Source organism: Staurois parvus, unplaced genomic scaffold (assembly GCF_062004578.1).
Source record: "Staurois parvus isolate SC_StPar_1 unplaced genomic scaffold, SC_StPar_1.0 ptg000230l, whole genome shotgun sequence".
In the NCBI taxonomy this organism is placed as follows: Eukaryota; Metazoa; Chordata; class Amphibia; order Anura; family Ranidae; genus Staurois; species Staurois parvus.
Genome location: NW_028318026.1, coordinates 831,351 through 852,900, shown reverse-complemented (window position 1 = coordinate 852,900; position 21,550 = coordinate 831,351). Strand labels below are relative to the sequence as shown.

Here is a 21,550-nt window from a genome sequence, read left to right as displayed (position 1 = left end):
TATAAGGAAAACCACTGAACAAAGCAGTGTGTGCAAAGCTTTACAAAGATGGATGAAAATGTGCTATGATTATAGGTGTTTGGGGTACATCTACTGCACCCTTAAAATGGATTAACATAAAAGAAAGTCTATACTTTATTCATAAGGATTGGCACATAAAATAGAGTAACTGGACATTTTTCAATCTAAAGAAGTGGGACAGTGTGACAGCAATAATACATCTGCAGAAGCACATAATTTTACACAACATTAAGTGCCTGAGAACCACTTTCGTTTAGGATACACAACGTGCTGGAAGCTTTAAGTTGACATATTACATTTAATGGCTGCTAGATAATCAATTGGCTGTACTTAAGAGGCAAACAAAATGTTCCCAGCGTTCAGTCTCCAGCTATGCGAGGAAAATGATAGATTAATGTCATTAATAACAAGAATTTTTTCCTCTTTAATATAGAAAAGTTAAAAATTTTTAAGAAAAATACATTTTTCACTTTGATCCGTTTTCTGATTTTGATATTTGACTAACGTTTAATGAATACAACAGATTGACCATACTGCAAGGTCCAGGGCCTAGTCTAGTGAGCTGCAAATAGTTTTAGTGTGGATTCACACTTGTGCAGTGTGGATTGAAGCTCAGGTTTCACAGCTAATTGGCACAGTAATTCAGGTCAGGTTTATATCAGATTCAGGACAAGTTTAGATCAGGTTCAGGTCAGGATTTTATCCTAGTCACAACTGATGACGTGCGGTTTAGAAACAGTGCCCACAGAAGTCAATAGCCTATAATCTGCACCTGAATCAAACCGAACTACTCAAAAATCATACATAACTCTTTTTCAAACCGCACTGAATGTGCACTGGACATATGTGAACAAGCACCATAGGAAGCAATGTTATTTCACATGTCATGCGGATTGGATGCCGTTCAAACCTCATCCAATCAGCATATATGTGAACTGGCACTTGTGAATAAATATGCTATTGCTCCATCGGATATATCACATACCTCCGTATGACATATTTACATCCTCATACCACACATGCAGGGGTACCATTTGATCTAAAAGCAGATAAACGTTGATAGAAAAGATATAAGTTTAGCTTCTAGCCAGGACACCAGTTCTACAGCAATAAAGAAACAAGTAAAAACAAGCGCTGGGTGACGATAAGTATGGAGGTGATAGATGAGGTGATTGCGCATGTATTTAAGACCTACTCCTGGTAGGTGCCCCCCAACTGCTGTACCACACCGCATGGCCTGTTTAGGATGGCTGGCGGCCATCTTTGATTTTTTATTGTTGTAAGTGTGTTTTGTTTTTATTTGCTTTATTCATTATTAAAAGTTTACTACACTATCAAAGCTCTTGCCTGGGGCCCTTTTATTATGGGAGCCCCGGCCCTTTGAAGGTTTTCATCGTCTCCTGCCCATTATTGCCTGATGACTGGGATGATCCCCCTGGTGGCTGTTGTTGGAATTCATGGAGTTCTTCTGCCGATTCGGGATGCATAGCACCAAGTGGCTACATTTAAGATGACTGCTACCTTTACAGTGTCTCATATCCAGAGTACCAGGAATAGGTCTTAAATACTCCATGCGCAATCACCTCATCTATCCGGTTAGTGTAATCTACACTCAGTCTTACTACCACATGAGTCACGGATATTCTGCTGTACCAGTTGATTGATGCATCACAGAAGTCACGTTTACCCTACACTATTTTTATGTACTTTTATATTTTTTATATATTTAGTTCTACAGCAATGGCTCATGTTTTCTGAAACTTCCCATTCCTTAGAATTAGTACATGGATAAGAGTCTGAAAATGGCAGTTTCTAGCGGATGCTTCTCACACTAGTAACTTTTGTATGACAGACTCCCTTTAAATCATAAACATTGTAAATATCATAGGGGATATTTACCAAGCAAATGTGACAATATTGGCTGCAAATCAGACTACCTCTCACTTAGCAAAGCATGCACAAATATGAAGTGGTTTGGGTATTTATAATCTCTGTCCCGGCTGAGACAGATTAAGGCACAATCAAGAGGCGGTCAGGGTCAGGTTTCATTCGGTGGCAGTGCTATTTTAGAGCAGCTGTAGGGAATGTATGGTTTCAACCTCGTAGTAAAGCTACATTTGTTTTTTGTTTTATTTTTTCTTCTTTTTTTTGTTCAGCCAGCATGCTGAAAAAGAATGAACAGATTTTTCCATCCATGCAAACGAGGTGGATGGAAGAAACCCCCGCAAAGACACTGTATTCTGATAGCGGCACCTGCTGCTGTCAAAATACACTGATCAGGTAGCTTAAATAATTGCCTTCTGCTAAGCATTGAAGGTCACACACACTGATCAATATTCGACCAGTCCCTGCTGGACCGGCCAAATGTTGATCAGTGTATGGCCAGCTTAAAGAGTAACTCCACTTTTTGTTGAGGAAAAAAACAAACAATCTCCTCGGGGCGATCTATGTACATTATGAGGATTTAACAAACTTTGTTGCAAAGTCCTACCTGTTTCTGCTTTTAAGAAATAGCTCTTCCTTAGATAACATCTTGTGCAGGTCTGATTCTGAACTTTTTCATTTTTTATTTTCTGATGCACTTGCAGGGCTCTAATGAGGAGAGTTGCAGGGTCTGCATTCCTTTAGAAGTGATTAACCTTTTTTATGAGAATCTCACCAAAACTAAATTTTTTGTTGCAAAGGATGCCTAAAATCTGACTTGCATCTCAGTGCAGACCTCTAGGAAAATCAGTGAGCCAAACAAGCAGGAAATTACATCTCTGGCGCCATTCCTTACTCCAACTGTGTATGGAATGCTTCCAGGCTGCCATATTGGATTACATTTTACAGAAAATTACAGAACTTGAAAAGGAAATATAATTTGTAATTACTATAAAATACTGTACAGTAAGGCTTCTATCACAATTGTATATGATATATACAGTTAGGTCCATAGATATTTGGACACAGGCACAATTTTAGATTTTTTCAGGTATTTACCAAAATATATTCAAGCTAAGGTTTTAAAGGAAATATACCAACGATCTATAGAAGTGGTGTTTCTTCAGGAGACGCATATATCCCAGGATTCAAATATTAAGTTATATTCTAAATTCTTGCCAACCTGGTACTATGCGGACTCCCCAATTAGACGGGCAAAGGGTGTGGCAATAGGTTTTGAAAAAAGTATAAAATTTACTCTGGACAAAAAGATGGTAGATCTAGCAGGCTGCTATTTGTTTTTAAGAGGAAGTTTGCAGGGAAGAGAGTGTACACTAGTAAATACAGTTAGGTCTATATATATTTGGACACAGGCACAATTTTAGTTTTTTCAGGTATTTACCAAAACATATTCAAGTTATAGTTATATAATGGATAAGGGCTGAAAGTGCACACTCTCAGTTTTAATTTGAGGGTATACACATCCACATTGGAGGAAGGGTTTCGGAATTACAGCTCTTAAGAGTAGCCACCCCCCCCCCTTTTTCAAGGGACCAAAAGTAATTGGACAAATTAATATAGTCATAAATAAAATGCTCATTTTTAATATTTTGCTGAGAATCCTTTACTGGCAATGACTGCCTGAAGTCTGGACCCATGGACATTACCAAAGACTGGGTTTCCTCCTTTATCATACTTTGCCAAGCTCTAACTGCAGCTGTCTTCAGTTGTTCTTTGTTTGTGGGTTTTTCTGCCTTTAGTTTTGCCTTCAGCAAGTGAAATGCATTCTCAATTGGGTTGAGATCAGGTGATTGACTCGGCCATTGCAGAATATTCCACTTATTTTCCTTCAAAAGCTACTGGGTTGCTTTTGCAGTGCGTTTTGAATCATTGTCCATCTGTACTCTGAAGTGCCGCCCAATCAACTTTGCTGCATTTGGCTGAATCTGGGCTGACAGTATATCTCTAAACACTGCAGAATTCATCCGGCAGCTTCTGTCACATCATCAATAAATACCAATGACACAGTGCCACTGGAAGACATGGATGCCCATGCCATCACACTGCCTCCATGTTTTGCAGCTGACGATGTGTGCTTTGGACCATGAGCTGTTCCAAGCCTTCTCCACACGCTTTTCTTCCCGTCATTCTGGTAGATTAATCTTAGTTTCATCCATCCAAAGAATGCTTTTCCAGAACTGGTCTGGCTTTTTTAGATGATGTTTTTTGGCAAAGTCTAATCTGGATTTTCTATTTTGCAGGCTAATGAATGGTTTGCACCTTGTAGTGAACCCTCTGTATTTGCTCTCGTGAAGTCTTCTCTTGATTGTAGACTGACAATGATATGTCGACCTCCTGGAGAGTGTCCTTCACTTGTCTGGATGTTTTGAATGGGTTTTTCTTTACCATAAACATGACCCTGCGATCATCCACCACTGTTTTCTTCCGTGGATGTCCATGCCTTTTTATGCTGCTGAGCTCACTAGTGCGTTCTTCTTTCCTCAGAATGTACCAAACTGTTGATTTGGGCACTCTTAATGTTGCTGCTATCTCTCTGATGGATTTGCTTCATTTTTAAAGCCTTACGATGGCCTGTTTCACTTGCATGGACAGCTCCTTTGAACACATGATGTAGGTTCACAGCAATAGATTCCAAATGCAAATACCACACTTAGAATCAACTCCAGACCTTTTACATCCTTAATTGATGAAGAAATAACGAAGGAGTAGCCCACACCTGGCCATGAAACAGCTTTTGATTCAATTGTCCAGTTACTTTTGGTCCCTTGAAAAAGAAGGGATGGCTACTCTTAAGAGCTGTAATTCCTAAACCCATCCTCCAATTTGGATGTACATACCCTCAAATTAAACCTGAGAGTGTGCACATTCAGTCCATATCCATTACATAACTATAGCTTGAATATGTTTTGGCAAATACCTGAAAAAAAAACTAAAATTGTGCCTTTGTCCAAATATATATGGACCTAACTGTATATATATATTATATATATTTAATTTTCTTCCCCCCCATTCGCAATATTTTTTTCCCACAAATATGGATTAACCTTTTAAGTCTATTGCACAATTTGTCTCAATGCTCCTGGTTAGCATGGGCTTGCTGTATGATAGAATTGATCAATGTCCCCCTATGTATTTTCTGTCTGATTCTCCTCATGTTTGTGCTATTTCTAGAGGTATCCACAGGGTCCCTTCTGAAACATGTTTCCCAATGCTACAGGTAATTTTAAACATAGCATGCAAGCTGCGTCCATGACAGTGAACTCCTACTGGTATCTCAGCTAAAGTATAGAAGTCCAGAAGCTTCACAGATTGCTTTTATTCTTAAGCATAACATAAATGACTGAAAAAGGGGTCAACTTGTGCACTCAGAATACCTGCTGAGTTCTCACCAGACACATAGACATGACATAAAAAATCTTATCTGATGACTCTACGTTCAGGAAAGTTGATGTGCATGGCTCTCCTAGTAGTAGCTTCAAGTTTTAACATGGCTTCTCTCAAGATCAACATAGTATTATCTCTGCATGCCAGCTTTAGATACTTTCAAACTATGAAAGTTGCTGTCAATGGCCATCTTGGAATAGCCATAATCTATCACATGATCAAGCAATTAGGTCACAGCTAGCATTAAAAACATGAAAAGGCAGAGGATTTTAAATTGTATCTAACCCCTAATATGGTTTTGCATACGTTCAAATAATGTAAAAAGTGTATTCATTTGTTTTAATATGCCATGCTTTCAAATAAATCATGCCAGGTGTATCCACAGACACCACTTGTCCTTGGGTGACATCACTTATCGTATTTTTCGCTCCATAAGACGCACTTTTTCCCCCAAAAAAAGGGGGGAAAATGTCAGTGCGTCTTATGGAGCGAATATAAAGCGGCCGGTCCAGTATTTTTGCGGCCACCATGTCAGAATACCGGGCCGGCCGCTCAGCTGTTGTCTCCTGCAGGGCCTTACCTGTTCCTCGCTCCAGCGCTGCACAGTCTTCCTGCGCTGGCTTCTGTGACAGCCGGGTGCCCACTGCGCATGTGCTGCGCTTTGTGAATGATCCGGTGTCTTCTGGGACACATGAAAGGTCCCAGAAGGCACCGGGCCATTCACAAAGCGCAGTGCTTCTCGCACATGCGCAGTGGGCACCCGGCTGTCACAGAAGCCGGCCCGGGAAGAAGAGAGAAGGACAACTCCGCGGAAGTGGGAGTGGGTACCTGTCAAATTCAGGTACCCGCTCCCCCTCCCTCCCCAAAAGGTCAGCAGTCTCTGGTCATTCCCTGCACTGTGTGCAGTCTCTGGTCATTCCCTGCACTGTCTGCAGTCTCTGGTCATCCCCTGTACTGTGTCCGCAGTCTCTGGTCATCTCCTGTACTGTGTCCGCAGTCTCTGGTCATCTCCTGTAGTATGTCCGCAGTCTCTGGTCATCTCCTGCACTGTGTCCGCAGTCTCTGGTCATCCCCTGCACTGTGTCCGCAGTCTCTGGCCATCCCCTGCACTGTGTCCGCAGTCTCTGGCCATCCCCTGCACTGTGTCCGCAGTCTCTGGTCATCCCCTGCACTGTGTCCGCAGTCTCTGGTCATCCCCTGCACTGTGTCCGCAGTCTCTGGTCATCCCCTGCACTGTGTCCGCAGTCTCTGGCCATCCCCTGCACTGTGTCCGCAGTCTCTGGCCATCCCCTGCACTGTGTCCGCAGTCTCTGGTCATCCCCTGCACTGTGTCCGCAGTCTCTGGTCATCCCCTGCACTGTGTCCGCAGTCTCTGGTCATCTCCTGTACTATGCCTGCAGTCTCTGGTCATCTCCTGTACTGTGTCCGCAGTCTCTGGTCATCTCCTGTACTATGCCTGCAGTCTCTGGTCATCCCCTGTACTGTGTCCGCAGTCTCTGGTCATCTCCTGTACTGTGTCCGCAGTCTCTGGTCATCTCCTGCACTGTGTCCGCAGTCTCTGGTCATCTCCTGCACTGTGTCCGCAGTCTCTGGTCATCTCCTGTACTGTGTCCGCAGTCTCTGGTCATCTCCTGTACTGTGTCCGCAGTCTCTGGTCATCTCCTGTACTGTGTCAGCAGTCTCTGGTCATCCCCTGTACTGTGTCTGCAGTCCATTGGTTCAGAATATTTTTTTTTCTTGTTTTTCACCTCTAAAACCTGGGTGCGTCTTATGGTCAGGTGAGTCTTATGGAGCGAAAAATACGGTAGTTCAGTTCAAGCATTTTTCATACTTTCCTGCACATCTCTGGTCATCTCCTGTACTGTGTCCGCAGTCTCTGGTCATCTCCTGTACTATGCCTGCAGTCTCTGGTAATCCCCTGTACTGTGTCCGCAGTCTCTGGTCATCTCCTGTACTGTGTCCGCAGTCTCTGGTCATCTCCTGCACTGTGTCCGCAGTCTCTGGTCATCTCCTGCACTGTGTCCGCAGTCTCTGGCCATCCCCTGCACTGTGTCCGCAGTCTCTGGTCATCCCCTGCACTGTGTCCGCAGTCTCTGGTCATCCCCTGCACTGTGTCCGCAGTCTCTGGCCATCCCCTGCACTGTGTCCGCAGTCTCTGGTCATCCCCTGCACTGTGTCCGCAGTCTCTGGTCATCCCCTGCACTGTGTCCGCAGTCTCTGGCCATCCCCTGCACTGTGTCCGCAGTCTCTGGTCATCCCCTGCACTGTGTCCGCAGTCTCTGGTCATCTCCTGTACTATGCCTGCAGTCTCTGGTCATCTCCTGTACTGTGTCCGCAGTCTCTGGTCATCTCCTGTACTATGCCTGCAGTCTCTGGTCATCCCCTGTACTGTGTCCGCAGTCTCTGGTCATCTCCTGTACTGTGTCCGCAGTCTCTGGTCATCTCCTGCACTGTGTCCGCAGTCTCTGGTCATCTCCTGCACTGTGTCCGCAGTCTCTGGTCATCTCCTGCACTGTGTCCGCAGTCTCTGGTCATCTCCTGTACTGTGTCCGCAGTCTCTGGTCATCTCCTGTACTGTGTCCGCAGTCTCTGGTCATCTCCTGTACTGTGTCAGCAGTCTCTGGTCATCCCCTGTACTGTGTCTGCAGTCCATTGGTTCAGAATATTTTTTTTTCTTGTTTTTCACCTCTAAAACCTGGGTGCGTCTTATGGTCAGGTGAGTCTTATGGAGCGAAAAATACGGTAGTTCAGTTCAAGCATTTTTCATACTTTCCTGCACATCCCTGAGTGGGACTTTAAACAGGTGAGTCAACAGACAGTAGTCACTGCTGTAGACTGGAGTGGGGATAGCATTTGTTTGGGTAGGCCAGTGAGAAGGGAGTTGCAGTAGTGATAATGAGGGAGTGTACGAGTTGTTTAGTAGTGTCTGGGGTGAGGAACGTGCATATCTTGGAGCTGTTGCGGAGGTGGAGCCTGCATGACTTTGACAGTGATTGGACATGAGGTTGGAAGGAAATGTTTGAGTCCAGGGTGACACCCAGGACTTTGGCGTGTGGGGCCATTTCATCAGGAAAAGGTGTACAGTATACTGGATGAAATACATAATATAACAAAAACAATTTTCAATGTGGATCCAAAGGGTGGAGGATATATACAATAAAATATATATATGATTTAAAAAGTGATAAAAGGGCCCTTTAGTTGTGGCGATTGTTGGTAAAACGTATACAAAACAAAGTTTAAAAAACGTAATAGATATACTTATGTAAAATTGTGCATAAAGTTTTAGTTTGTACTGTAAAATTTAGTGATGGAGGTTATATGGGTATAATCCAACACCATGCACCCCAGTAAATGACAGAGTGATAATTTTGCGTGATACAGATTATAATGGTGATAATTCCTAGTTCAAGAGAAATTGGGCTGTATTATATGTAACATACCTTATATATACACAAACATGGACATGCATGCACAATAAGCCTCCCTTTGAAAACAGCCCAAAGTATGGAATATAGCCCAAAACATGTCGGTATTTATAGGACATTACACTGTACATTCTGCTCATATATACACATATCTACATGAAGTGTGTATTCCTAGCTCTGTCACTTATTCTACAGGCACAATATTTACCAAGACTTTCTCTATCCAAAATCACATTTTCCAGTATAAATGTATCATACAAGGAGTATACAAAGCTAATCACTGTGATTTTTCACATTTTGTCACTATGGGTAGCAAACAGATCTACATAGGGTGATAGTGGTTTTCATCTGTGTTCTCATAATGTTATATCAAGTTATCTAAAAGTGACTATCATAAAAGGTTTTATTTTTTAAGGTATTATTTAATGAACATGCAGCATTACCTTTAGTGTGTGGGATTTGGGTGCATTCCTTTCAGCCCAGTGTACACCGTTTTGTCAGGCTCCGCAGACTTCCTGTTTATATTGCCTCAGGTTGATCATTCTACATTGGAAGGTTTTTAACACATTTTGTAGTAGATTACTACCTTTGCTTCTCTAAATATTGGTATAGTTCACCATGTCCTTTGCAAACTGATTAAGAATGACAGGGTCTGGTTTATTATAATCAGCTGGTGCACTCTCAGTGCTCTAATAAGATACGGTGAAGGGTCTGCATCCCTTTAGGAGTATTTAAGCTTTGGGGAGTATCTCACCTAAAATGTAACTTCCTATTGTGGGGAATGTCTAAAATGTGACTTGTATCAGTTTTAAAACCACACAAGAGGGTGCACTCTCCTCTTGCATTACTGTAAACCAACAATTTATTAAAAAATAGGTAACAAATAGATACTCACAAAAGTATAATAAAAACAGGCATATAACAGAATGTTTCAGTCTCGAACAATGGGGTCCTGTCCTGGAACCTCCCAGTTGTAGTAGCTGATGTGTTTCTGGAGATGCACTCCCTTCCTCAGAGCTGAATCAACCAGATATGCCAACAGCCTATATATAGAAAGCCACAGGTGGAATGCTAACACCACGCTTCCTTCACATGGACACACAATGGGAGGGGTCATTCAAAAACCAGCCTAATGCTGACACCCCTAGTCAGTCATACTAAGTGACAGCCACAAAGAAATAAAGATATCCAAATGGCGCCTACAACTCTATGCAAGAGGAATTTGGTAAAGGTCCATGTTCAACAAATACACGAACAGACAAACACAAATACAGAAGGAAATAGTGGCTTTCACCCATATAGTATCCTTTTCATAATGGGATAATAAAATAAATGACAAAACAGTAGAATTTGAAGCTGCTTGATCAGCAAAAAAGCTGATAAATTCGAAAGAGATAGGGAGGATTTTTTATCAGGTCATGGACATAACTGGAAGAGGAAGAGGATAAGGCCCGTATCAAGGAGGGAACAGTTGGGGAAGCCCATGTCACACAGTCCTGACAAGCCTCCTAGGTTCCCTCCAGACAGAAGAGGAGGAGGGGACTGTAAACCAGAATGGGGTCCATATAGACCAGTTCAGGAGAGAGAAAATTACCCTCAACCGTATCATTCTGGGACTGATGGGACTAAGAGAAGGGGAGGACACACCCAACAATTTAAGAAATTCAGGAAGAAAAGGAAGCAACATTATAATAGTAAATATAAAGAAAATCAATATCCAAAACAATCACGGCAACCAGTGGCTCACCCCAGAGCTTATGAAGATAGGGTTGGGCCAGCAACCCCATTCGCTAAAGTACATATGAACAGAACTTCCCCCCCTTCCTGAGGGTTTCCTTAGGAATCCCCCTTCCACGGAATCGGCTTCACTAAGGGATGGATACACACCCCAGGCTAGTCACACCACGCCAGGGGGTCCTATGTTATCTCCTCCTCGGCTCTCCCAGGTTCGTCTTAGTCTCCTTTTTTAGAGAAGAGACATCCAATGGGGGGGATCAACAGGCACAAAAATCCCGAGAACCTGTAGAGGAAGGAGAGATGGCACAAAGTCCCAAAAGAGGAAAAAAGTAATACAAGATTCTAGTACTATCAAGATCTTTAATCTTTCAAAAAATGTGTTCAGCAATTCAGAATTAGTATTGCTACGAAAGGAACTTAGTTTTGCACCCCCTAATACTCTATTCAAATTGTTTGTAGACCTTAACAGGTTTACATGTAATTTTACCCTCAAAAGGTAATTTTTGATCAAAGATAAAAAGAGGGAGGCAGTAGAGGACATGGGTAATGTAGATCACGCTGACATCATTACTTCGTCTAAAGATCAAGCTCCAGCAGAAGGAGGTGCTGAACAGGTCAATTTTGGTGATCCCAGTGAGTTCCATTTGTGGTCCATGGAAACCATAGCACCAGCATGTCCTCTGTGGAAAAGAGATCCCTTTAAAGATTGAGAAATAATGCTGACATTGTCATCATGCAAGCGGACATATGGGGCAGCCTGGTTATTCAGGGCAAGGCAGCTTACCTGGCAGAGGCAGCCCGGTTTCTGGGGGATAGGAACACATATGAGATCCTCCCTGTTTACCCGATTGAATCCTAGAAGCAGGCCCTAAGAGAACTGTTAGATCTAGCTCTGCACAATAAGATACTTTCTAAGCAGGAGTGGGCTTTTCCGTATAGATTTTATCCTATGACCCTGCACATTTACCACATCCCTAAAGTGTAAAAAGTGAGACCAACCCTCCAGGCAGACCCATCATATCTGGGATTGACAGCCTAAACAGCAATTTGGGCAAATAAATTGACCATTTTTTGCAAGATCTGCTCGTTCAGTTGCCATCATACATGAGGGATGCTGGCCACATGATTGAACTTTTGTCCAGTTACTACTAGCAGGAGAGCTACATATGGGTCTCTCTTGATGTGTCGTCATTGTACACATCTATTCAACATGAATACGGCCTTCAGCCAGTCCAGTATTACTTGTCTAAGGACAATTCCCTGCACCCTTCTCAGATTTATTTTTTTTGCAGGGGTGGATGGGAAGACCTATCACATCAAACAGTTTATCAATTGTGGGATGCAATTTGTTTTCTACTGTTTAAATGTGTCCCTTTGGGCTCCTGCATGTGGGTCGTACTTCACGCACCCTCAGGACACGATTCAGGGAGCACAAAAGAAATATTTTCCATGTATTCGATAAGCATACAGTGTCCTGTCACTTCAGGGATGTAAATGTGAAAAATCAGAAACAGGACTCAAAGTATTCGGTATTAACACCATGCAGGGCGATGGTGATATGGGCAGGAAATTCTGTAAAATCTGCAATATTGGATCCATCAGATGGGCACCTTGGTTCCTAGAGGTCTCAATGATGGATTGGATAGTCAGGCTATAGTACAGTCAGGTCCATAAATATTGGGACATGGACACAATTCTAACATTTTTGGCTCTATACATCACCCCAATGGATTTGAAATGAAACAAACAAGATGTGCTTTAACTGAAGACTGTCAGCTTTAATTTGAGGGTATTTACATCCAAATCAGGTGAACGGTGTAGGAATTACAACAGTTTGCATATGTGCCTCCCACTTTTTAAGGGACCAAAAGTAATGGGACAGAATAATAATCATAAATCAAACTTTCACTTTTTAATATTTGGTTGCAAATCCTTTGCAGTCAATGACAGCCTGAAGTGTGGAACGCATAGACATCACCAGACGCTGGGTTTCATCCCTGGTGATGCTCTGCCAGGCCTCTACTGCAACTGTCTTCAGTTCCTGCTTGTTCTTGGGGCATTTTCCCTTCAGTTTTGTCTTCAGCAAGTGAAATGCATGCTCAATCGGATTCAGGTCAGGTGATTGACTTGGCCATTGCATAACATTCCACTTCTTTTCCTTAAAAAACTCTTTGGTTGCTTTTGCAGTCTGCTTTGGGTCATTGTCCATCTGCACTGTGAAGCGGCGTCCAATGAGTTCTGAAGCATTTGGCTGAATATGAGCAGATAATATTGCCCGAAACACTTCACAATTCATCCGGCTGCTTTTGTCAGCAGTCACATCATCAATAAATACAAGAGAACCAGTTCCATTGGTAGCCATACATGCCCACGCCATGACACTACCACCACCATGCTTCACTGATGAGGTGGTATGCTTAGGATCATGAGCAGTTCCTTTCCTTCTCCATACTCTTCTCTTCCCATCACTCTGGTACAAGTTGATCTTGGTCTCATCTGTCCATAAGATGTTGTTCCAGAACTGTGAAGGCTTTTTTAGATGTCGTTTGGCAAACTCTAATCTGGCCTTCCTGTTTTTGAGGCTCACCAATGGTTTCCATCTTGTGGTGAACCCTCTGTATTCACTCTGGTGAAGTCTTCTCTTGATTGTTGACTTTGACACACATACACCTACCTCCTGGAGAGTGTTCTTGATCTGGCCAACTGTAGTGAAGGGTGTTTTCTTCACCAGGGAAAGAATTCTTCACTCATCCACCACAGCTGTTTTCCATGTTCTTCCGGGTCTTTTGGTGTTGCTGAGCTCCCCGATGCATTCCTTCTTTTTAAGAATTTTCCAAACAGTTGTTTTGGCCACGCCTAATGTTTTTTCTATCTCTCGGATGGGTTTGTTTTGTTTTTTCAGCCTACTGATGGCTTGCTTCACTGATAGTGACAGCTCTTTGATCTCATCTTGAGAGTTGACAGCAACAGATTCCAAATGCAAACAGCACACTTGAAATGAACTCTGGACCTTTTATCTGCTCATTGTAATTGGGATAATGAGGGAATAACACACACCTGGCCATCGAACAGCTGAGAAGCCAATTGTCCCATTACTTTTGGTCCCTTAAAAAGTGGGAGGCACATATGCAAACTGTTGTAATTCCTACACCGTTCACCTGATTTGGATGTAAATACCCTCAAATTAAAGCGGACAGTCTGCAGTTAAAGCACATCTTGTTCGTTTCATTTCAAATCCATTGTGGTGGTGTATAGAGCCAAAAATGTTAGAATTGTGTCGATGTCCCAATATTTATGGACCTGACTGTATATGTACTACTTAGATTTAGACCCTCAGAGAGGGGCGGTTTCTGCCAATAACATCTAGTACAGACAATGATCCGTCAAGCAGTGTTGTGAGCAGTGACAGCACTTGGTTTTCCTGTTTAAGGTAAATTTGTTCACTAATTTTTTAGGGGCTTATTACCATTTACTCTAGCAATTTCTGCTTTTCTGGCCTAATATACATGTACACAGTTATGTGTGTGTGAGTGTCTGTATTCATCTCTTGGTTTCCTTTAAATATGTTATGCTAGTTCCCTGTCATTGTTCCACAGATAACAGGACAATGTTAAATATTACGTGCATTTTATGAATGTAAATATATCAAGTATTTAATTTATGATTTTTCAGGTGCACTTGGTTCCTTGCTTAGTGCATCCCCATTACGGTTTTATATTAAATATTCATGCCGGTGCAAATTTGTATTTATATGTACACTTTTTATGGATTTCTTTATGCTGTAGTTTAGCTTTTGGGTGCTTTATTTATGCCGTCAGCCTGGCCAATCCAAAGGTGGTTTCCCCATTTTTTTCTGACTTGTTCCCTGACCCCCTCCTTTTTGTGGACACATTGTGAGCAGTGCATTCAAGCAGCTCAGTTTAGCTGGTTTCTATAGTGACGCAATGTCTGGCGTTTGTTCCCATATGGCCCCCCTCTTCAGCTGGCAAACTTCTGGTTGGGATGGGTGGGCACTAGCCCACTGTGATCACACACTTCCAGAGTGCTGCCTCGTAAAGACAGCCTTCTGGCTTAAATTCCAGGTAATGCCATGTGTCATCTAGTGGTGATATGGCCTCCGTTCTGCTACTTTTTGCAACACACAAGTTTTTATTGACCATTCCACACTCAGGTAAGTTGCTTGCTGGTTACTATTATTAGAATAACTTGGCAGTATTATGAGGGTCATCCCGATGTATGGCATTGATATGGTGCATTTCCTCTAGGTGACACACGATTCACTAGTAGGCCTAAAGCACCCTGGACGTTTTACAGCTGTTTTTGGCTTTTGGCGGTTCTCCCCAGCATGTTATTTTATGTGTCCATACACACATAGGCTTTAATCAGCATTTTTTGGCTGCTGGAAAACCCCCAGAACTAGTGGGTTTCTAGAGGAGTCTTTTAGCTGTAAAAACACTCTAACACTGGTAATTGCAGTAAAATGCCACAAACCAGCATTTTTTAAGTGCTTTTTTTGCCATTTTTTTTTTTTAAACACGCAAAATGCAGTTAAACGCAGCAAAACATGAATGCATAAACGCTATAAAAATGCTGAAAAACTTGTTTTTAGCACGACTTATATTAATGCTATCGGAATTTTTAAAATGCCCAGTATGCATGAGGACTAATACCAATTGTAAAATTTTTTACTACATGAGCAATTACCGGTTGTGGGTTCAGTGTTCTACAGTTGTAGGCATCATTTGGAGGTTTTTATTTCTTTGTGGCTGTCACTTAGTATGACTGACTAGGGGCATAAGCATTAGGCTCGTCTTTGGCGAGCCCTTCCCATTGTGTGTCCATGTGAAGGGGGCATGGTGTCAGTGTTCCACCTGTAACTTTCTATATATAGGCTGTTGGCATATCTGGTTGATTCAGCTCTGAGGAAGGGAGTGCATCTCCCGAGATGCATCACCTACTTCAACCAGGAGGTTCCAAGACAGGTCCCCATTGTTCGAGACTAAAAAATTCTGTTATATGCCGGTTTAATTGTTCTTTTGTAAGTATCCATTTGTTACCTAGTTTTGATAAATTGTTGGCTTACAGTAATGCACAAGGAGAGTGCACCCTATTGTGTGTTTTTATAGCAGTTTGAAGATTCCCCGATCTGTGGAGGGCTGCACCTGAACAAATGGCATTTACCGTGAAATTGTGTGGAGCACTAAGATTTGAGTGCTGTTGTGTTTTTTATCATTTGACTTGTATCAGTGCAGACTTCTGGAAAAAATAGGTGAACCAACCACACAAACAGGAAATTACATTTCTAGGACATTCTGTACACCAATGGTTGCACTTAATTTTATAGAAAGAAGAGAAATATAGATGGAAAATTAAAGGTAATTTTTAATAAAATTAAGGTACAACATGGCTTGCGTAGGAATTATTTTTTTTTTACATGAAAGTGGAGTTACCCTTTAAATACTTCTGAGTCACTCTGAAGATTCAGACCAAGACTCGATGACTAAACTCTTCGGAGTTAAACGCTTCAGTGGGATGATTTCAAATTGGCATGCAGAGCTCAAAATGCTCATTACGATTTATGTTTATGGTTTTATGTTATATTATGTATTGGTGTGTGGCTGTTTTTCTCGCATGTACATAAAAAATTGTGGAGTAATTTGTGTGGCATAAAGAGAGTTTGAGGATCATAGAAGCTTGCAGTGGAGATACTCCTTTGTAAATCTCAGAATTTCTTATCTCTGTAATTATTTCAGGTTAGTGATTGCAAAATGATTGTAGCCAATGCAACAGCATGACAGACAGGCACCATTTTCAAGAGAAATCAGCAATGGCAAACTAAATTCTTCTGTACCAACCTTACACATCATCTTGTCTATGTGTCTGTCGCATGCTCAATTTTCATTTGAGTATACAGGGTGTATGATATATACTGACCCATATGTAAAGCTTCAATTAAAAACAAAAACAATTCACGATATACAAGTGCTAAAATACAATGTAGTTTCCCTTTAAACTGTGTTGCAACTAACCCAGAAAAGTTAACAGGAAATTAATTAGATCTGTGGTCTTGCAAACACTGAAAAGTCTTGATCTATAAAGAAATCCCAAACCAATTTAATGTTCTTGGTTTTGTCAACCTAGCATTTTCTGACCTTATTTATCGAGCATCTTCCAACTCTTAACACTAGCCTCTGCAGATTTTTATTTAGTTAGAAATTCTGTGAAGAGATAGAAATCTCTTGTGGGGCCTCGTGTTTTCTTCCCAGCCTGGAGAGAATTGTTTGAAGATTTAGGCAAGACTGCAGGTGACATAAATAAGAGATTTGAATGTGAAAAAATGACTGCATAACCCTTTTATATTCATGAATGTGCCTTTCACAAGCCTCTTTCATGTATGGAACTTGGGAGTCAAGTAAAGAAAGAAATATGTACACTTTTTATTTCACTTTAAAGGGAATATCTTTTATTCTTTAAATTTTAGAGTTACTTTCAAACATGTGCAACCCCTACATTTTATTTCTGACATCTTCTTCTTATGCCATTTCCCATTTACTTATTTTAAACATGAATTGGTAAGAAATGATGGACAGACGTATAATCCAGCAAAATACAGTCATCCATATAGTTCCTGAGTGACTGCTAAAAAACCAAGCTACCTGGACACAATCAGGTTGATTTACTAAAGGTAAATAGGATGTTCACTTTGCAAAAGCATTAACCCCAGAGCTTCCTGAATGAGGCGGAGTTCCACTTTTCAAAGAATATTCAATCACATGCAGGGAAAAAAAAAACAAAAACAGCATTTTTGCTTACACATGATGAAAGTCAGCAGAGCTCTGGGGAAAATCCCCTTGCAAAGTACAACTTCCATTGCAATGTGAATAGTCTATATGCCTTTAGTAAATCAACTCCAATTCTAGAGCACTATGGCTAAATCTGTCCACATACTTATCACAGACATTGTAGCTTCCAGGTACCTTTACCTTGCTTAGGGCTTTACAAATTAAAGTGGTTGTAAAGGCTGAAGGTTTTCTACCTTCACGAATCCTATAAAGGCTGTGCAGTGGTTTTGCACAGAGCAGCCCCGATCCTCTTCTTTTCAGGTCCCCGTCAGTACTCCTGGCTCCTCCTCTTGAGCAGTGCCCCCAAGGCTCAGCCTGGGTACACCTATGCATGCTCGTCCCCGAGCTGCTATTCTATGCGTCCACAAGACACAGAGCCACGACTCGGTCCCGTCCCCTGCTCTTTCCTCATTGGCTTACTGGCTATGATTGACAGCAGTGCAAGCCAATGGGCTACAGCTGCCATCTCAGCCAATGAGGTGGAGGAGTCCCCAGACAGCAGAGGCTGTCAAGAACGTTGTTGGATCAGAGGGGGCTCAGGTAAGAATTGGGGGGGCAGCTGCACACAGGAGGTTTTTTACCTTCATGCATAAAATACATGAAGGTAAAAAACCTTGAGCCTTTAGAACCACTTTAATATCACACAAGCAAGTTTTAGCATATAGTAAAAGAGACCCATTATAAAATGAGATCCATTGCTCCTTTAAAGAAGGAAGTCAACCCTGGAATCTGTGCTTCCCAAAAAATAAGGAAGGCAAAGGACAAATGACTATTCTTCACTATGGTGATCTCCTTGAAATTGATCTTTACCCATTATGGACTTACAAATCCCTTGCCCTGCACATTGTCTCGGTTTGGACACAACCATCTTGTTAGAGGCAGAACTTTGCTTTCTCACATCACGTTTAGCAAGTATAAGTAAGCAGCACAGTAGTGACATTACCAATTCTAACTTCAGATCCCCTAGAACTAGCAATCAGAGGCAGCAGTGCCTTGTATCTCACACTGCAGGTACACAGTTATGAGGCTGTAAAAACTGGAGTGCCTAAGCAACCTCATATATCAGGAAGTACACTGTATTTTTATTCAAGCAAAAGGTAAATTTTTTCAAGGTAAAATCATAATTTTTTTACATATTACCTATAACAGTATTGCTCAACCTTATTCCCAATCAGGGAACCCTTTAAAATTCTGTACAATCTCAAGGCACTCCATTCCCAAGAGTTTAAAAAACACAATTAACAGTTTTATATAGCACAGCAGCATCCACCCCACAGGGCTCCGAACATTAAAGGTGATTTATGCTTACAAAGCAAATACTCTTTTTCACACTGGTAATGACTAGCATTTCAATGTTTCTCTTCTCCTTCACTCAGCTAATGTGACCCCAGTGCTGACAAAGAGAGGCAGAGGAGGGGCAAACAAGGATGCCGTTCAGGCGACCGACGTCCTCCTTTTCAACTGACTTGATTGGTTGTTAGGCAGTCAGCGACTGAAAGGTTGTAATGGTGCAAAGTGAAAACTTGTGTCTTTGTGTAGCTAAAAGGTAGGCTTAATCCACCCTCAATACAATTTTTAGACAATTTTTAGGCATTTTTCCAAGGCACTCCTGAAGAAATCTGAAGGCACCCTGGTTGAAAAAGACTGACCTATAACATAGCAACATACAGGCATGACTGGCAGCCAGATCTTTAAAGTATATGTGAACCCTTACCTTGTAAAATAACCCATTCAGTTTAAAATAAAAATGAAAGACAAAACATTTGTGTATAGATATAAAAAAAATTATAAATACTTTTTCCCTTTTTTATTATAAGTGTTCACATTCCCTCTGTTCTCCACCGCATAGTTGCTAGAGGAGGAGAAGCAGCATTACACTAGACTTCCTAGTGAATGGCTGTGCTGGGAGGAAGGTGTGTGTGTTCCCAGCACAGTCAAAAACTGACCACTGTGCTCTCCTGACTAGTGTGGTCAGTTTTTAATAGGAAAGCAGAGAGACTGGCAGGAACACCAGGGATTGCACACAAAGGAAGCAAAACAAAGAGAACAGGATAATTTTTCATACAAGTACATGGTACAGCAGGCACATATCAGAAATATGAAGGGAATCCTGGAAGTTAAGAAAAAAGATGACCAGCAGACAAGCAGCAGTCACGACATGAAAGGAGATTTTTAAACCTTATATTTGATTGTCAAATATACCTATTGTGTGTACTGGCATTACAATGCTGATGATCTAAAAATGAAAGAGTATGTTGTGACAATAGAACAGCTTTGACAATGTGGACACCGACTGTGGGTCTTGAATTTAGCTTCCCATCAGTAATAAACTACTGATCCACTTAGATATGCTTACATATAAACACAGAAGCAATACACTTAAATAAGCCTTTTGTTATTTAGAGACAGAATGCAATTTTGGCTAAATTCTTTTTTTCTTAGTGTTGAGAAATGCTAGAAAAGAGCACACGGGACATGGACACACTGTTATATTGGCACTAAATTATTGATAAAAGCCTACCTATCTGCTTACGATATTGATCGACTGGTATTTTTGTAGCTGATGCATCTTTCTTGCCCATTTCTCTTCTCTGCTGTAGGAATAAGAAAAATGAATGTCAGTAGAATACACAAGAGACACATGCATTTCAATACATTTGAAAACGCAGTACAAATTACAGTATATCCATGTATTTCAAATATCTAGCAAATATATTCTTATATTTAAAATACAGAGCTGTGCTCTATGCTCTCTGCACAGCACTGATGGTAATTCTGTAAAACAGAGTGTGTATTTGGTGAGTGGTAATGCCATAATAAACCTTTTCATTATTTTAATTTTATCAACATAAATACATTATAGACAACAATCACTAAACAAGTTATTTTCCCCATATCATTCTGTATTGTATTTTCCACTGTGAACACACAAGAGTCGTTCTACTATTCCATAATATAAGTACAAACCTGACTACACTGCAGGGTTGGATAGCAGAAACAAAAATGGGTCACAGTTGCATTTGGCACAGGTTTTTCAGTTCTGATAATCAACCAAAATGTTAGCCATGGACACATTACAGCACAGATATAGTATTATCACAAGTATTAGCTATACTTAAACTGATACTTTACAGTGAGCTTAGGAGCTTGTTTTAGTAGTTGGACTTGGGTTCAGTTCTTGATTTAAAGACATTCTAATTTATAACCAGTAGTAATGCTTTTCATCTGGAAGGGGGCTCTCTGTTATGTTACGGAGTTTGTAATTTGAGTTGTGAGAAGTTGGCAACCCCTAGGTACCCCAAGGCGAGCTTTGTCCTCCTCATCAGATGCGTGCTCTGCTTTCTATTTTGCCTTTGACTGGTTTAGCACTTTTCACAAGCCTGGTGCAAAGAGACTGGCAGACATCACACAGTACGAAGATCCTATGATGTCACTGTACACTTCCAGCCCTATGTAAAACCCAAAATGGTGAACCTAGAGCTACAGAGTGATGCCAAGACTAGCATGGTGTCAGCTGTGAGCCCAGCTGCAGAAGATGAGGTGTGCTTTCGGGAAGGGTACAGTTTGGCATCTTTGGCCTGGGCACTGCAAAACCATGTCCTGGCGCTAAAGCCATTGGAAAAGAAAAACAAACCCAATGCATTTTGATTAGCAGGCCACATATACAGGAATATCTTTCACCTAGTACAAAGACAAACCTGATATTTTCTATTCACCAAATAATTATAAAGCTGAAATTACAGTCATCTATTCCTTCTAACAATCAAACTTCAACCTGAGAGGATGTCCACACTTAGAGCCCTGGTTCACACTGAATGCAATTTGGTCCCATTTAAAGCATGACTTCAAAGTAGCGCTGATATAGACACAGGTGTGATTTCAGTGCCATTTATCTTATAGTCTATAAGAATTAAATCACGTGAAAAAGTAATGCAGGAACTATTTTTCAAATTGCGCTACTTGAAATCACACCTATTACGACAGTGCCAAAGAAATACATTAGATACAACTTCAGGTGCAATTTGTATATTGCATGTCACATCTGAAGTCCCAGCGGTGTGAACCAGGGCTCAATCCAGTTCCCAGAGCAGGCACCCCCACAAGTAGATTTTTCCTTATCCTCTGTTCCAGAGACAACTATAAAAATGTTGTTTTTAGTCTCAGTGACAATGGTTATCAAGACAAATCAATAAG

At 41.3% G+C, this 21,550-nt stretch overlaps 1 protein-coding gene across 5 annotated transcripts in view; it reads right to left on the bottom strand.

Annotated features, from left to right (window-relative positions):
- TRIQK (triple QxxK/R motif containing) overlaps window positions 1–21,550 on the bottom strand; it is a 211,048-nt gene that overhangs the window by 117,289 nt on the left and 72,209 nt on the right. For 3 of the 5 annotated variants that reach the window (XM_089679670.1, XM_089679671.1, XM_089679668.1), the window contains one exon: window positions 19,878–19,950. In XM_089679670.1, coding sequence (XP_089535796.1) covers window positions 19,878–19,938 — 61 coding nt within the window. In that variant the 5' untranslated portion in view covers window positions 19,939–19,950. The remainder of the gene's footprint in view (window positions 1–19,877; window positions 19,951–21,550) is intronic. The other 2 variants (XM_089679672.1, XM_089679669.1) reach the window with 1 other exon arrangement.